This window comes from Ursus americanus, chromosome 24 (genome assembly GCF_024610735.1).
Source record: "Ursus americanus isolate L20-20 chromosome 24, mUrsAme1.1.p, whole genome shotgun sequence".
Taxonomy (NCBI): domain Eukaryota; kingdom Metazoa; phylum Chordata; class Mammalia; order Carnivora; family Ursidae; genus Ursus; species Ursus americanus.
This window is the reverse complement of record NC_142150.1, coordinates 40,304,970-40,322,721: the sequence shown is the minus strand read 5'-3', so window position 1 is coordinate 40,322,721 and position 17,752 is coordinate 40,304,970. Positions and strand designations below refer to the sequence as shown.

General features: G+C 53.7%; 1 protein-coding gene and 1 long non-coding RNA gene across 3 annotated transcripts; one reads left to right on the top strand and one right to left on the bottom strand.

Annotated features, from left to right (window-relative positions):
• Nucleotides 1-1,146: 1,146 nt before the first annotated feature.
• ARL2 (ARF like GTPase 2) lies at nt 1,147-7,066 on the bottom strand. Its single transcript, XM_045775599.2, has 5 exons — nt 6,938-7,066; nt 3,978-4,088; nt 3,719-3,881; nt 2,380-2,460; nt 1,147-1,626 (listed from the first exon to the last, which is right to left on the bottom strand). Exons 1-5 carry the CDS (start codon nt 7,000-7,002, stop codon nt 1,492-1,494), a joined length of 555 nt encoding a protein of 184 aa, XP_045631555.1. The 5' UTR covers nt 7,003-7,066; the 3' UTR covers nt 1,147-1,491.
• Nucleotides 7,067-7,236: 170 nt separating this feature from the next.
• Nucleotides 7,237-16,315, top strand: LOC123778347 (uncharacterized). 2 transcript variants are annotated; one of them, XR_006775907.2, is made up of 6 exons: nt 7,237-8,092; nt 8,202-8,327; nt 9,962-10,041; nt 11,857-12,164; nt 14,536-14,710; nt 14,812-16,315. It is a non-coding gene; the product is annotated as an uncharacterized LOC123778347 (long non-coding RNA). The 2 variants fall into 2 exon arrangements; XR_015721461.1 differs by lacking the exon at nt 8,202-8,327.
• Nucleotides 16,316-17,752: the final 1,437 nt, after the last annotated feature.

Genomic DNA, 17,752 nt, shown 5'->3' with positions numbered 1-17,752 from the left:
CACACTGACGGACAGTTTATGTTCTAAGGTTGTCTTCTACCCAACATCGGTTTCCCTTCTTCCATCCTAACAGAGCCCAGATTTTGCACGTGTCTGTGTACCTCTCCAGGAAGGGATCCTGGTGCCAATCTAGGAGCAAATCTGTCTCTCCCTCTCCTTTTCCTTGGGAAAACTACTCTTTCCTCATTGGACACATTAGGCCTCCTCTCTGCCATCTGAGCTTTGAGCAGAGAGACAAAAACCTGGAATAGTACGGTGTAGCAGTTACATGTGCTGGGTCCAAATCCCAGCTCCCCGACTTCCTATAGCTGGCTGGCTTTGAGCAAGTCACGTAACCTCCCGCCCAGAGGCTCAGTTCCCCCATAGACGGGATCCGGAGGGTCCTTACTGCTTAGGGCTGTTCTCGGATGTGATGATAGCGGGGAGAGCTTCGAACAGAACCCGGCAGAGTTAGCTGCCACCGGTAGGACCAGAGCAGGGGGCCCTATGAAGACCCCCATCTGTCGGGCCACCTGCGGGGCCACCTGGCTTCAGACAGCGCCTTAGTCTTCAGAGAAGGACCCCTCCCTGCTCTGCTCAGTTAGCAAGCCCTGCTTGATGCGCATGTCCTTACACCCGAGTCCTCTCTCCTCCCCACTTCCCAAGAGCCCTTGAGCTTCATTTCTTGGTCAGGTCAGGTCACGTGCGTCCCTCTGCTTGAGCCAGCGCCGCCCACACATCTGTGTAGGTAGTCCACTGCCTGCGGGTTCCTGGCTACGGTGGGGAGTTGGGAGATGAAATGCTGCCCATATTCCATTCAGCAGATCATGAGCCCTGATGGGGGGCCTGGTCCCTTTTTCTTATTCACACTCTAAGGGCAGCAGTTGTTCTGGTAAACCGTCCACCCCCTTCCTCTACACAGAGAACTTCTACTTAGCCTTCGCGCCCAACGTGAATGTCACTTCCTCCGGGAAGCCTGCTTGGACTCTTCCAGATGGAATTAGTTGCTGCCCTGTCCTGTGCTTCTGTAATTCTTCGTGTGTCCCTCTGACACAGCAGCAGTGAACCCTCTGACTGGAATGATCTGTTCCTTTCGGTGCCCTGCTACCCTGGGGGCTCCTGGTGGTCTCGTACAGCTGTGGAAGCAACAAATGACTCCCCCGGGAATTGGGACAAGGAACGGTTTATTCTCACAGCTGAGCAAAGGATGAGGCCCACAGCCTTGGTAGCAGCAGAGGCAGCCCCCTCCCAGCCCCAGCCCTCTTCTCTCGCTATGGCAGCTGCAGGCGGGCTGGGTCGGGAGCCAGGGCGAAGCCAGGGCGGCAGCCCTCCAGCCACGGGAGCCGGCTGGCCACAGAGCAGCAGTGGGCGGCATTAGCAGCAACAGCAGGTTACGGAGTGGGGTCGGGGGTGTTCATCAGGCTGGCTGACTCCCATTCCCCCATGGATGGTGCCTGACGAGGGCTGGGGTGGGGGGAGCTGGACTGTGAGGTGGGGGGCATCTGGAGTGCTTCAGTCGGCCGTGAAGATGCGGCTGGAAATGTCATCCAGGAGCCAGTCAATGCCGAGTAGGAGGTTCTCGCCGGTGACGGCGCTACAGCCCTGGATGCACCAGTGGTGGCTGTGGATGGAGTCCAGCTCCAGGGCCTGGGGGGCAAGGGGGAGAGGGTGGTGGGCCCCGGTGACCACAGGCCCTGCCACTCAGAGCCCCTTCCCTCTCCTGGCCCAGGGGAAAGCCGTGCCTCCTTCCAGGCTCTCAGAAGTCTCCCTGGGCCCCTGGTGAAGATCTGTCCGCACCTCAGGGCACCTGGGCTCCGTGCTCACCGCCATGCCAGCACTACCCCCAGTAACAGCAGAGCAACCCGGGCTCCTGAGCACCTGCTAGGATCTGGGTGTTGTGCTATGCGCCCCACAGACGTCACGCAGCTAGTGACAGAACCAAGATTCTAATCCCATCCTCTCTCATTCTGGTGCTCACGGTCCAGAGCAGGAGGCAGGATATGATGTGGGTCCCACAGGCCTGCACTGAAATCCTGACTTGTCGGCTTACCGGCCGCGTGACCTCGCTTCTCTAAACCTGCTTTGCCAGCTGCAGAATGATTGTAACGGCTCCTCCCTCAGGAGGCTGGGGTGAGAACTGAGTGAGTTTGTCCACACCAGGAGCCTGGCACAGAGCGAGTACTCACTACTGGCCGGCTGCTGTCACCCTGTAGGGTAACGTTTGCACGTCTGCCTTCCCCCCGCTGGTAGGGTACAACTAGCTCTTATTAATCACGCACTCTCCCGTGTCCTGCATAGGTCCTGCCACGCTAGAGGAGCTAATACACGCTTTTTAAATAACTTAACCAAGAAACGTGCGCCCCTTTTCCTCCATGGGCCTATGCTAAGGCCTGGACTCACCTCACGGATGGCATTAGAGGACAGTGCTCCGGGCAGGTCTTGCTTGTTGGCAAAGATGAGCAGGGTGGCTCCAGCCAGGCGCTGGGGGAGAGAAACAGGGGTGGGGCAGGGTGTGGGGGCTCAGAGGGCAGCCCGGCCCCTCCTCTGATCACCCAGAGCAGGTGGGGTCAGAGATCAATCTGGAAAATCAGGGCAAGGCCCCAGGGTGATAGGAGAGCCCCAAGTGGGGTAGGCGGTGTGGACGTGGCCTGTGAATCCAACCATACGTGGGAGCGGGGGGAGGGAGGGAGCCCTAGGCGGGGGCCCAGTGGGCACCTCTCTCCTCCATGCCTCAGTTTCTTCCTCCATAAATGGGGAGGGGGTGATGGACAAGATGATCCCAGAGCCCTTGGTTCTAGACTGCTTGCATGTGATGACCTGACCTGCACAAAGAATGCAACCGTCCGGGGCCATGGGGTCTGCTGGGAGTGACCTTTCCTTCTTCCAAGGTTATGGAGCGCTTTCGCTGTTCACTACCCTGCCAGGCCTCACTCTGCCTCTGCTTCCAGTTACTTCCACGCGTGTTTCTGACCGGGAGTCCCTCCGGGTAGGTAGGTGGATCTGGGCCCGATAAAGGGCCTTGAGGTGCTAGGCCAGGGCTGAGCATGGACAGCCATGATCTCATTGGACCTGCTGGACACCCTCTAGAGGTGGCTAGTGCTAGAGCAGGTGACCGCATCCCTGTGTGCCCAGAACAGTCCTGTTTATGCCTGTTTTCCCTGCATAACTGTTAACAAGTCCCTCTTTCGTTCTTGAAAGCGTCCTGGTTTTCACCTAAATGCAAGTGTAGTAACCTGAATCAAACCCTGGAACAGAAAAAGGATATTAACGGAAAAACTGATGAAATCCAAATAGAACCTGTAGTTAAGAATAACTTGCCAATGTTAATTTCTTAGTTTTGACAAATGCACACTGGTTACCTATGATGTTACCATTAGGGGAAGGAAGATGAAAAGTATATAGGACATCTCTTCACTATCTTTGCAAATTCTCTGTAAATCTAAAATTTTATTTAAAGGAAAGTGTTTTGGACCAGGTTTCATAGCACGTCCTGCCCCCAGCACTGTGGGGTTCTCTGGTACCAAGCACACAGGTGGTCTCTGCCTCCCCTAGGGTGCTGGGCACACGGTGAGGGCTCTGTGAAGAAAGAGACCCCGCCCTAGGTGTCCCTCTGGGGTCAGGGGCCCCTCGGGGAATCCGCTGAGGAAGGTGTTCGCACATCCACGTACGGGCACCAAGTATCGGGGCCCGGATGTGGCTGAAGCCTGGCTTCCCCTGCTCAGCCAGGCGCCCTGCCCACCTCCTCCACCAGCAGGCTCTGGAGCTCCCGCTGGCAGTCCTGCATGCGCTGGCGGTCGGCGCTGTCCACCACCCAGATGAGGCCGTCCGTGCTCTCGAAGTAGTTCCGCCAGTAGGACCGCAGGGACTTCTGGCCACCCACATCCCAGATGTTCAGCTTGAATCTGGGCAGGAAGGGGGGTGGCGAGAGGGTCAGCCTGGCCCCTCACCCGCGCTCCCTGCCCTACTCGGGGCCAGCCCACCGCAGGGTCCCCGCTCACCCTCGGTGCTCCAGCGTCTTGATGTTGAAGCCCAGCGTCGGGGAGATGGTGTCAATGTCTTCGCCATTGAACTTCTTGAGGATGGTCGTTTTGCCAGCGTTGTCCAGGCCGCTGGGGCGCGGCAGGTTAAGGAGAAGTCCCTGTGCTCTGCAGGGTGGTGACATCATCCCATGGCCCCTCTTTTAGGGAACGAGTCATTTCCTACCACGTATCACATTAGTTGAGCACGTGCCTGACACACAATTTATTGGTCCACAATAAGTGGGAAAGGATCGAGAAATAAAGATTTTTCTCATCTCTAACTAACCAAAGGTTCCTAAGTTACTCTACAGTATTTATTGAATGCTTACTATGTGCCGGGCCCTCTTCTGGTGCCGGGGGTACCCCAGAGTCGAAGTCCCCACCCTTGTGCGGCTTCTGCTCTAGTACAGAGACCGTCCACAGAGTGCAAACAAATGAGAAACAAGGCACCGTCAGCTCCTGGGTTGTGTAAAAAACACAACTAAGAGGCTTTCGGAGGGGGCGGCTGCAGGAGCTCTCTCAGGGTCTCCAGCTGAGGCCCAAACTACAAGGAGCCAGCTTTTCAAAGGACTGAGGGAAGAGTCTTCCAGATAGAGTGAAGGGCGAGAGCAAGTATCTGGAGGGAGCCACCCTCACCTTTCTGTTTCTGGAATGTTCTAAACCCTTCGCTGCTAAGTGAGTGTGCAAACAAATGGGTGAGTTCAGCAGCTGGAGAGAACCTTCCCCCATCCCATCCTTGCAACACTTAAGAGGGCTTGCAGCTGGGACGGGGCCCAGGTGACTCAAACCAGTAGAATGAGGGTGACAAAAGCTCTCCAGAGACCAAGGCTTCGCTCCGATTGCCCCTCTCACCCCACAAGCTCACCATCCACTGGATGATTCCCAACAGCTGACAAGCTGGTGTCTCTCCCACCTTAGGAGAAGCAAACCACACCCTCACTTGGTCCCTCTTCCCCTCTACTTATTCCTTTATTTCCTACCCCTTATAGCAAATCTCCCCCAAACCGCTGTCCATACTCACCCTCTCCCATTTCTGTCCTCCTGCTCTTTCTTGAACCCATGAGACCGTTGTTCCCACTGCTTCCCTGAAACTGCTCTTGCCAAGGTCTCTAAAGATCTCAAGTTGTTCTCCAGCTGTGTGGGCAGTCCTCAGCCCCCCTCTTCCTCTCCATCAGCAGCACCTCACAGAGGGGCCTGCCCCTACCTCCAATCCTTTGCCTGGCTCCCCTCGCCCTGACCTCTTATCCAGGTATGCCTCAGTTCTCCTCCGTCCACTCTCATCCCTTAGCGCTCTCACCCAGGATCACGCCTTCAAATACCATCTTTATGCTGATGACTCCCAAATGCACACATCCCACCCAGCTGCTCCCCTGGGCTCAGTTCCTCTATCCAGCTGCCCATCTGACACTTACAGGATGTCTTAGAGGCATCTTGTATGGTCAAACCCTGAGGTCCCATCTTTCTGAACCTGCTCCCTGCCCCCTTCCCCATCTCAGCAAGTGGTTCCTCGTTCTTTGCACTGCTCGGGCCAAAAACCTAGAAGTCAGCTTGACTTCACTCTGCCTCTTACACTCGAGTTCAATCCAGCAGCAATGCCTGCTGGGCCTCTGGTCAAAAGGTCCCCCAACTTCCATCACCTCGCTGCTTCCATCCTGGTCCAAGCCACCATCCTGTCTTGCCGGCGGTGCAGCAACTCATCTCAGATCACACGTGCCCTCGGCAATTCTCATTTAAAGGAAAAGCCAAAAACCCTACATGAGGAGGCTCTTCCGTCCCCTCTCTGTCCTAATCTTCTCCTTGCACTGTCTCCAGCCACATGGCCCTCCTTGGCATTCTTTTAAGACACCAGCTGAGTTCCTCCTTCCAGACCTTGCACTTGCCGATCCTTTTGCTTAAACAAATTTCCCCAGATTATCTACATGGTTCATCCCTCACCTCCCTGTCTTTACTCAGTGGTCGCTTTCCCATTGTGGCCTTCTTTGACCTTTTAAGCTGCATTCTTCTTCATGCATCCTATACATTTTACCTATTTGCTTTGTTAACATCGCTCCCCCCACCGCATCATAGACCGTCCATGAAGATAAGGATTTGTTTTGCTATTTTACCCCAGCCCCTAGGACAGTGCCTAGCACTTAGTAGGCACTCAATAAATATTTAAGCGGATGAGTGAATTCTCTGAGCTCTTTAAACCAGACACGAGGTGAGTACTATCAAGTTATCTGCCTATTTAAATGTCTTCTCTGCCCTGCTAGATGAGCTGCGGGTGAGACCCGCCCAGCTCTGGCATTGCAGAATCCTGACACGGCCTGTCACAAAGAAAGGGAGACGAGCGCAGGCGCCCGTTAACCGGACTCAGAAGGTCGGCGGGGCACTCGGGCCTACAAGCCGTCAGTTGCGGGCGGGGGTTGGGGGGATAGCGACCAGCAGTGCGTCCACAGAGGTGGAGAGTTGGACACACGGACAAACAGCCCCCAGCGTCTACACCCGCCTCCCCTAGGAGCGCAGGGCGGGGCCCGCACGCCCCCGGGATTCCGACCTTGAGGGCGGGGCCGGGGCCTGGCACCCTCGGACGGGGGGAGGAAGGTCAGAGCCAAGGAGGACAGCGGCCTCACGCTCGAGCCAGACCGACGGGTGGTGACATCCGAGTCGCCTCCAGGACCCCCTCCCCCCTTACATAGGGACGTCTGGTCCGGCCGTTGGGCATTTAGGCCCTCACCTTTGGCCTTGGGAACGGAGTGCCCCCCCCGCGGCCCCGAGCCGGTGGTACGGCCTCCTCCCGGCCCCCCGCCCGGGCGATTGGTAGGGCCCACGTGCGTGACGCACAATGGGCAGTTGGTACGCGCCGGCCGCGGACCCCGCCCCCGGTAGGGGGCGCCTGGCACCGCCCGCCCGGCGGGGTCCCCCCGCTACCCTCGCGGCTCCGGCGTCCAGGAGGATACAGCATGAGCAGTCGCAGCTCCCGCTCTTTCTGCTTCATCTTCTTCAGAATGGTCAGAAGCCCCATGGTCCCTGTAGCCCCCTCCCGGCCGCCGTTTCTTCCTAGTCCCGGGACCCCTCTCCCTGCTCCTATTGGCTATCACGCCCACCGACAGCGCAGCCTATTGGCCGGCCTCTCATTTGGTCCCGCCCTCGCTCCCACGTGACCGCGAAGCCGTCCGCGGTGCTGCCGAGTTGGTCCCTCTAGCGGCGCCGGGGGCTTCTGGGGCGCCACCTGCCTTAACCCTTCGCTTCCCGAAGGCTTGGGGGACGAGAGCACCGCCATTCCCTCCTCCTCAGGAACCCAGGCTCGTCTGGGAACAGAAACCCGCGTTGTGTCTTGGCTGCATAGGAAGCAGGAGTTCTGACTCAGGAGTCGGAATCCATAGCCCTAAGGAGGTTGACAAGCTCGTTCGGGGGCCAATGTAAGGCCCCGTTCCCCGGAAACACGGTCCAGATCCTGCCCGTCTTGGACCTCGCCAGCATCCTAAACCTGCCAGTTAGAGGTCCTCCCCCTTTCCCGGTCTCTGGACTCTTCGAGGGTGGGTCGGGGATTCTTCAAATCGGGCGAAAGTGCCCCCTAGGGGCCGTTTCGAAATGTGCGGGGGCATTTTTAGGTTGTCCCAATTGCAAGGTACAGCCCCTGTGGTTTAGAGAGCAGGGGGCAGACCCGCACAAAGAATTATCCCACCCAGGATGCCCATTGTTTCTCCGTTGAGAAGCACTGTTTTTCATTTTGCCAGTGAGAATATTGAGGTACACCGTGACTGGCCTATAGTAGGTACTCAATAAATACCTGTTGTCCAATGAATGACTTTGTCCAAGAATTTGGTTCTTTACCTCAGCCCTCAAGTCCTGGAGAAGTGAAGAAAATGAGGGCAGGGACTAGGCAAATTGTAAACTCAGAAGGGTGAGCGAAACTTCTTGTCTTACGTAGAGCCCTTCCCCCAGCCCACTAGGGGGTAAATGTGAGTAGACAACACGGAGTAGTCTCTCTCTTCCTCTCTTCCGCTTGGGAAAGAACAGCCCTGCACGAGCTGAAGATAATGGCTGATTTCTGTGACTTGTTTATAAAGCACTCCACGTTTTCTGTTTCATCCTCCTGGCAACCCTGAGAGGTTTGTTTCCTTTTCGTAGACGTGATAGTGAAGTCCAGAGAATTTAAAAGGAGCTTGGGCAACAGTGGAAACTCAGGTCTGGTTGACAGTAAAATGTCCTGTTTTTCAGGGGTTCTCCATAGTGTCGGTCTAGAGAGGGAGAAGTCTGGAGCAAGCCTGAGCTTCCAGTCCTGCAGCAGAAGGTTGTGGACAGATGAGGGATGGATAGAACAGGGTGCCTGGCTGAACCCCCTCGGTCAGTACTGTTTACCCTCCACCAAACACACCCCAGGGAAGACAGTGAGCCTAATTCCTATTCAAAGGCTTTGAGACACAATTAAGATCACAAGATGCCTGCCATCCTGCCTCCAGGAGTCTGTGCTACAGAAATTCCAGCTCCAGCACCAGCACGTGAACATTTATGACAAGGAAGTTCACTGTGCCAGGGTTTGGAACAACAGGAAACTGGGAAAAAATCTAAGTGCCTTCTGTGGGGATCAGTTACCTAAGCTGGGGTACGCCTATGTGGTAGATCCCATGAAGCTTTTGAGAAAGGTGAGATGGAGCATAACGTACTTGCATGGAAAGATGTCATGCCATGTTAAGTGAAAACAAACATTTCAATCCCATTTTAATTTTAAAAATAGCAATAACAACGACCCACGAAACAGCGTTTTCCTACGGGATGCAGCCCATTAAACGGAATGTGAAACTACTTTAGTGTCACAAATTAGTTGAGCCCCATGAAATCGCCCATATTTGACCATTTTGACTACAAAGATGTCAGTTTCATATGGTTCAACCTAACAGCATTAGCCAAAAAATTATGTGGAATGAACAGACTAGACAATATTGCTGCCTTTGCCCGTGGATGAAAGGTTAGTCATGTTTGTTGAAGAATCTAGATATTTATATATACATGTGTACTTCTTAGCGAGAGTCCTAGTCATGAAAGTTTGAAGATCACTGCAGTTCAACTGTTAATTCTGGCGTAGGTTTGAAGGAAGCTTAAAATAATTATTACCTTGAGCACATCTGGATTGTTGTACTTTACGACTACGACTAGTACTGAAATCCTTGTTTAAATATCAGGATGAAAGCCCTGCCCTGTGCAAGCTGTTGTAGCTTCCCACGGGCCACAGGGTAGGATTATAATGGATAGCAATAAAAAAACCAGAAAAAACCTGGAAGCTCTGAAATAGTGGGCCAGGATGTAACTGTATTTAACTTTTGTTGTGGTTGTTGTTGAAGATTTCACTAATTTCTTTGTCGGAGAGAGCGAGCGAGCACTAACAGGGGGAGCGGCAGGCAGAGGGAGAAGCAGACTCCCTTGCTGAGCAAGGAGCCCGATGTGGGACTCGATCCTAGGACTTCGGGATCCTGACTTGAGCCGAAGGCAGATGCTTCACAAACTGAGCCACCCAGGCGGCCCTGTATTTAACTTTTGAATAATAATTGCCTGGGGGCGCCTGGATGGCTCAGTCGGTTAAGCGTTGGACTCTTGGTTTGGGTTCCTGCCATAATCTCAGTGTGGAGTCCGCTTGAGATTCTTTCCCTACCCCCCCCCCCCCGCCCCCCATCACACACATGCATACTCTCTCTCGCTCTCTAGCTCTCTAAAATAAATAATACATAAATAAAATCTTTGAAAAATTATAATTGCCTGTAGCTAGAAATCTAGATTGGAGGGTGGAGAGGAGGGGCGGAGGGGCTTTTAAAGACCAGTGCATGGGGCCTAGCGAATGACAAGCAGTATTTTCATTTGTCTCATTGAAAGGAAGAAAGGGTGCTCTTAAGGAAGTAAAATCTTTCGGGAATACCTTTGGAAGAAAACTGGAAAGATCTATAGAGCTGTAGCTATATATAACTGAATATATATATATTCACCAGAGAGAAGAATCGGGAAATTGCAATACCAAATCTTAACAGCTGTGAAATCTGCTGTTGAAGGGAGAGTTTCTTGAGGCCAAGTAAGTGGATTGTAGCTCGAGGACAGAATTCTAGATGCCTTTTAAAAAGGCATGCTTGTTTACCCAATGTTTGGGGAGGAAATTTTGGCAGTATAATTTTAATTGTAAGAGGTGTCGCCTTTTTGAGTCAGCAATACATTTCGTGTATGGCCTTTATAATCAGAAAAGAAAAGTAACAGAACTCTTTTTATCCTGGAGCAACAGCAAGCCAGGGAAAACCCTGTGTTAATGAAATTGCTGGTCATTAAGCACTGGCAAGAACCATACCTAAGTATTTTATTTATTTATTTGTGTATATAAATATTTATTTTTAAGCTTGCTCTAAATGAATTTTCTATTTGATTCTTCTGAAGTATAATGCTCATGGACGTTGTTTAAAGTCACAGCTTTGATAAGAGAAATCATTTTTTTCTCCCTGCTGAGGCACATCTGTGGAGCACAGGCATATGACAGAAGCACCAGCTGGCACTTGGTGGCAGCATACCCAAGTGTGGGCTTTGTCCTACTAATCAGTAAACAAAGAGCTGGAAGGTTGAATGTGCAGCCTAATCACTGGAATGGCCATGGCCTACAGATCACAGTTCTGTCCTGGTACTCCCACCCCTGTTCTTGTACTCCCACCCCTGGTCTTCCTGGAAACCATAAGGATCCAGGAAAGGCCCTGTCCCCAGCGGGTGTGTTCGAGGTGCCGGCCACGGCCAAATGCCTCACAGGGCAAGCCCGAGTGTTCACGCATCCTCATTCCTGGCCTCAGCCCAGCTGCCTCACATGGAGCCAGAGGAGGCAGCCTCTCCAACTTACAGATGACGAAAAGACCGGCGTCATCCATCCAAGGGCACATGGCATCCTCAGGCTTTTCCAGAACCTTAGGAGTGGGGAAAGGACTTGAGAACCCAAGCTCTTCCAACAAACATGTCCACGCCCACTTCACCTGAGCCTGTGGCATCCTCAAGAGCCAGGCTGTGCTGAGGCTTCTCGTTGCCACAGGGCCTGGCGGGGTGAAGGGGCTGGTGGGGTACACAGTGGCTATGCCTTCCCTCAGCAACCCGAGAGGCAGGTTCTGCTCTTCCCTTGACAGTTGAGCTCCACCGGCCCAGTCACAGCCGCAGCCTTTCCACCTGCCATTTTCCTGTTTCTTCTCCCCAGCAGAGGGACCTTTTTATCCTGTGCCCAGATTTTGTCCCTCCTCTGCTCAAAGCCGTCCCCTGTCTCTGGGTGCTCCCTTGTATCTCCCAGAGTTAGAGCCCGAGGTCTCCAGCAGCTTGTAAGTCCTGCATGAGTGGCCCACGAGGCTCTGTGCCCCCATCACCTACTCCTCCCACTGCCCCAAACCCATACTTCCCAGTCACCGCCCTATCTTCAATTCTTTTCTTAACTGACTGAGGCACCCAGGCACCCCTATTTTTTTTTTTTAAGCAGATGTCTCCCAGCACCTATAGCAGGATGCTCGGTAAAATCTGTTGAGTAAGAAGGGTCCCTTAACTCTGCAGCTCACTCTGCCAGAAAGCAGCAGAGCCCTGTCAACCTTGGTCTTAACCACCAGGCTTCTTGGCCTCCAGACCAAGACAGACCTGGCCCCGACCTTGGCTGCTGAGATCCCACAGATGCCAACTCCCAGAGCAGGCCCACACTGAAAAGGGCATCTCCTGGGCACCCCCCTCCCCACCATGGTGCAGCAGGGGAGCTGAGGCCTAGAGTGGGAGTCAGGTAGGTGACAGTGCCAGGAGAGGGCCCAGGCCTCCTATGCCCACGTACCCACCCTCAGTCTAGTGTCCCCTTGTCTGATAGAAAGCCTCCTCTGTTGCTCTCCACCAGGTGAGGACACAGAAGGTAGCTGTCTATGTGACTGGAAGAGTGCCCCAACTAGGAACCAAATCAACTGGCTCCTTGATTTTGGACTTCCCAGCCTCCAGAACTGTGAGAAATAAATGTCTGTTGTTTAAGGAAAAAAAAAAGAAAGAAAGAAAGAAAGAAAGAAAGAAAAGAAAGAAAGAAAGAAAGAAAGAAAGCAAGCCTCCTCTGTTCTCTCAAATGGCATGGGCTTCCCAAGCTGCAAGGGGTCCGTCTCCCAGAAGGCCTCCATCTGGCCCCAGCCTCCAGCCAGTCAAGAGGAGCCCTGAAAGGTGAGTTGTCACATTCTTTCATTTTACATATGAGAAAACTGAGCCCCAGAGAGGGCACAAGGCAGCCCGAGGCCCCGTGCCTGATAGCACATGAGCTGTCAGTGTATCCAGCTTTCCTGGGACAGTTTCCTAGGTTTCTTCTGCATGGGGATCCCCTTGGGCTTCAGGGCCCCTGCCCCAGAACCTGTGGGAGGGCCCATCCTCATGGGTGCTTGACCGTGGGTCAGCAGTCTCTCCCCTACAGACCCATAGCGGGTTTTCTCCATAGGAAGGAGGAGCGTTCCCCATCCTCCTCTCGCCAAACCTTACTTTCCCCACCTATAAAGCAAGGAGACTGGATGGACAATCTCCAGAATCTTCTGACCACGACTCAGGGCCAACCTGCCTTGACAAAGCTCTCGGCGCCCTTGGTACAGTACTTGGGATGGGTCAGCCAAGGCAAGTGCTCCCTTGTCTCTTGCGTGGGAGACACTGGCCACGCTGAGTCGGGCTTGTGTATCCCACCCCACTTCGGCCCTCCAGGCTCTTGCTCCTGACCCTGGCTGGCCGTTTCCCTCCACTAGCCGCTCAGAGCTCTTGTGGGAACCAACACCAAAGACAAAATGAGGGGGAGCCATTTGGGGAGTGGAAAGGCTCCCACAAAGGCCAAGGTGACAGTCCTTCCTGTCCAGTGTCTCGAATCTCAGCAGGGCACCCAGCCTGAGCTTCTCTGCGATCTGCAGCACGCAGTGGAGATATGACAAGGGAGAGCCAGCCAGGGACGCTGGGACAAGAGGGAACTTGCTGGTGACTGCTTCCTTCCTTCCTTCCTTTCTTTTTTTTTTTTTTTAAAGATTTTATTTCATTTATTTTGAGAGAGAGTGTGTGGGCAGGGGGAAGGGCAGAGGGAAAGAGAAGGAGAGAGAGAATCTCAAGCAGACTCCACAACGAGCACAGAGCCTGACCTGGGGCTCGATCCCATAACCCTAAGATCATGCCCTGATCCGAAATCAAGAGTCGGACGCTTAACCCACTGAGCTACCCAGGAGTCCCCGGTGACTGCTTTCCATACGTGGTTTCCGTCATCATGACCCCTCTGGCAAAGCAAGGGTATTATCCCCATTTTACAGACAAGGAAACTGAGTCCCAGAGAAACCATAGGCCGTGTCTAAGGTCAGACAGCTGGAAGTGGCAGAGGGATTTGACCCCTAGCCTGTCGGGACTTGGACCACCTGGACCACCTGGAAAATCCAGGAGCTGCGGTCACCAGGGCCACATCCTGCAAAGGCCCGGAAGGTTTGCTGACTCTAGCGCTCAGCTGTTGATTATTTATACTCCCTGTCTGCTCCCAAAAGTTTGAGTCCGCTTTCTGGAAAGATGTGTATGTTTAAGGGACAGAGAGTCGAAAGCACAGAGCTTTGGGGGCAGCAGAGGGCCTGGCAGAATGAGGGCTTGGCGCCTGCCCCAGCTCCCACTGCCAACTGAGCAGTGACGCCATCACTGAGCCCTGGTGAAGTCACGCAGTTCCTGGGAAGCCCGACTATTTGCAGATTGCAGCTGGATGAGTGTTCCCAGGGTGCTGTGCTGAAGTGAAAGTCAGTCCGTTCCTCCCTTGGCCCTGGGGAGTCCCCACCATGTTGCTGCCCTTGTCCCTGCCCAGCATTCGGTTCATCTGGAATCTGCCCTTGAGCAAGCCTCCACTTTCCCACCCGTGAGTCCCCGTGAAGCAATGGAAAGAGAGGGTGCAGGGCTCGTGTCAGAGACGTGGGGGCATGGAGTCCATCCCACCTGGGAATGTGACTCCGCCAAGGGATGGACCGCCAGTGGCAGCTTCTTCATATCTGAATCTGAGCCAAGGGGGTGGCGTCAGCCCAGTATCCGTTCCTTCTTCTCCCGCCAACAGCTCTGTGGGGGTTGCCCTTCCCTCACCCCTAGTCCCTAGGGTTAAGACGGGGCCGACCCCTTCTCCTGGGCTCCAGAATGGGCCTGGGACCCCAGCCTTGCCTATCCTACCTTATCTCCTGGCCACAGTGACTGATGTCAGGAATAGCCACATGACCTAAGACAAACCCAAGTGGTGGCCCTTTATTGGAACTTCTGGGAAAGTGGCAGGGGGTGGAGGGATGCGCCCTCCTTGTGGCCATCTTACTAGAAAAGCGAGGGTGAGACCTTGGCCCCTGATGACATTGATGACATGGTTTGGGTGTCATGATCCAGCTGTGCCTGAAGCTGGTCTGCTCTAGACTTGTCAGTAACTTCAGCTTGAGTTAGATCACTGAGAAAACTAAGAATCCAGAGAATCCTAATTTCCCCATCTTTTATTAATACTTTTTTTTCCCCACTGAAAAGGTAGTGTTTTTTTTTTTAAAGATTTTATTTATTTATTTGACAGAGAGAGAGACAGCCAGCAAGAGGGAACACAGACAGGGAGAGTGGGAGAGGAAAAACAGTCTCCCAGCAGAGGAGCCCGACGTGGGGCTCGATCCCAGGACTCCAGGATCACGCCCTGAGCTGAAGGCAGACGCTTAACAACTGAGCCACCCCTAAAAGGTGGCTCCCCTAAAAAGGTACCCCTAAAAAGGTATTTCATTAGGGGAAAAAAAAAACACCTCATCCCTCATGTACTCCACCATTTTTTCTTTTTTTCTTTTTTTTTTTCTTTTTGAAGATTTTTTTATTAGAGAGAGAGGGAGAGCGGGAGCAGGGATGGGAGCAGAAGCAGACTCCACACTGAGCCGGGAGCCGACTCGGGGCTCAATCCCAAGACTCTGACTCCGTGATCATGACCTGAGCCGAAGGGAGACACTTACATGACTGAGCCACCCAGGCGCCCTTCCATCATTTTTTTCTTAAAATACGTAATAATAATGAAATAAAATACAAGCCTTTGGTTATGTGAACAAAAATTTATCAGATAATTATTGAGTGCCTGTGACTCTCTGTGTGCCAGGCACTGTTCTAAGCCTTTGACATACATTACTTCATCAGATCCTTGTCTCACTGTGCCCATTTGACAGAAGAGGCATGAAGAGTTAAGTGACTTGCTCGAGATCAAGTTCCAGGTCCCAGGAGGGAGCCTGCTTATCCTTCAATGTCCTTGCTAAAGAGTTTCTTTTTTGGAAGGCCTTCTCTGGTCTCCCCAGGAGGAAGTGGCCTCTGCTGCCATGGCCCCCCCACGCTGATGTGCTCAGTGTGTGTCTCACACCCTGGATGGGTGTGAACTGGTAGCAGCTGAGGCTTTGCTCCCACGCAGGCCATCCTCAGTGGCAAGTGGGAAGTCCATAGCCAGCCTCAGCCCCATCCCACCCTCTTGGCCTCTTTCTCTGCTGTCCTGAGAAGACCAGGCCTCAAATGAGGGGTGCACAGAGCGGGGGGGGGGGGCAGACAGAGGGTCCTCATTCCTGAACAACTGGAGACCCCCATCATCTCTCCAAGCCCATAAGGTGTGGAAGGAACTGGGACAGGGCATCTCCCAAACCAGCTGTGTGACTGTAGCCTCCCTGTGCCTCAGTTTCCTCACTGGTAAAATGAGGAGGTGGGTTGAGGAGAGACCCCCAGGAACCCAAGGCAGGTCCTGTAGGAATGAGTAAGGCAGAAGTCTCTTTACTCATCCAGGAAGCTTTTGGGGGCTTCTGGCAAGCTGTCTGCGGGACTAGCATTCATTTATTCAATTGAACACTCTTCTGTGGAGTCAGGGGATCGATACTTCAGAGAGTAAGACAGGAAGCGACCCTGTTGCCCAAGAGCTCACTCCCTAGCCCTGGTCTGGGGAGGCCTCCCAGCCTCCCCCCCGGGGGCTGCGGGCTTTGAGCTAGAGGGCCAGGCCCTTCGCACTGGCTGTGGAGGAGGGCTCAGGGCAGAGGAGAGAGGTGCGTCCTCCCTCCTGCTCTGCCCCCGCTGGCCTCTCTGGGCATTAGTCTCCTCACCTTCTAAGAGAGAGAGGTTGCACTGGCTGACCCTGAAGCCTGCCCTGCCAGCCTGGAAGGGCGTCCACCTCCCGGGGGAAGCCACGCACCACCGTTCATGGTTAAACATTACCAATTCTGAGTCCCTCACCCCTGCCACGCCTCAGGGAGAGCCAGCCATAAACACGGCCTCCTTCAGACTTCCTCCAGGGTTGTGGCCTCCTGAGAGGGGCCACAGGCACACTTGCCGTCTCCCTTCCACCCAAAGCTGGGGTCTGCAGAGGGGAAGACTGGGGGTCCAGGTCTGGGGCTGGGGGCTGAGGTGGGGAACAGTTGGGCCCTAGCCACTACCCCCCTGCCCCACAGACTTTGTCTCTTCTTAGTTACATCATGTGTGTGGCTTCCCCGATCCTTCCCTGTGGACCTCATGTGCTATGCTCATGGACTGGCTTAATGAGCCCCCTCGGTGCCCGCCTCAGGCAAGATGACCTGGCCCTCTTGGTTTCTGAGGAATAACAATCATCCAGAGACATGGAGGCAGCCCCGCTGCGTGGGGTGCCCCACTTCGGCCTCTGCTCCCAGGCCCCTTTCAAGCAGGGAGGGCCAGGCCCCGCTGTCATGCCCATCCCACCCACCTGGGCATTTAAAATTACGGGCCTTCATTAATCCTGCGTTCCCACTAATCTCACCCATGGCAGTGGATTCTGGTGGGATAGCACTTTACAGCTTGCTTCTCAGCTCATTCTTTTCCATCTTCAAAACAACTTGGTAAAATAAGTATGATTTCGTTGGCATCTACAGCGTACATGTGACAACATTGAGGCTCCAGGTCATGGACCTTTGCGTGCCAAGTATCAGAGTGAAGTCTGACTCTAAAGTCCAGACTGGTTTCGTGCCCAATTCTAGGCAGAGCAGGAGGTGGTCCCTCTCCCAGCCCCACTCAGGACAGACATCACTAATCGATCACCACATGGCGGATGCTGTGCTCTTTTCTAAGAAACTCGGAGGCAGCATTGCAGGACACCATTACCTGTCAGAAGATCACATCTACGCTGTTTGCCATGCCTGTGATCCCACACCACCAGCCTTGAGCCCTCGGAACTCAGGCACAGTCCCCAGGTGCTCTAGTCACCAGACCATGGGACCCTGGGCACCGCATATCAGTTGCTATGCTGTTCTCGGACTGAGTTACCGGCTGCTCTGTCCCCCAAACAGATGTCCCTTCCGTGCATGGTCTCCCTTAGAGATACACCAACCATGCACGTTTGCCTGAGGCTTCAGGGCTTCCTAGGTCTTTAATAGAGGTTTTTATTAGGAAACATTTCAGAAACGCCTGGGTGGCTCAGTCGGTTAAGTGCCTGCCTTCAACTCAGGTCAGGATCCCAGGGTCCTGGGATCGAATCCTGCATCGGGCTCCTTGCTCAGTGGGGAGGCTGCTACTTTCCCTGTCTCCAGCTCTCTCTCTCTCACAAAAAAAAAATCAAAACAAAACTTAAAAAAAAAAGGAAATATTTCAGGTATACCTCAACGTGTAGATAATAATATCATCAGAATTTAAGTCACAAAACACCACAGACACAACTGAAAACCCTGTGTGGTGGCGCGCCCACACCCACACGTTCTGCATTTCGTGTTTCTCATTCACATGCACGTTTTTACACTTTTATTACATATTTGCGAACCCATGTGATTAAACCTTACAGA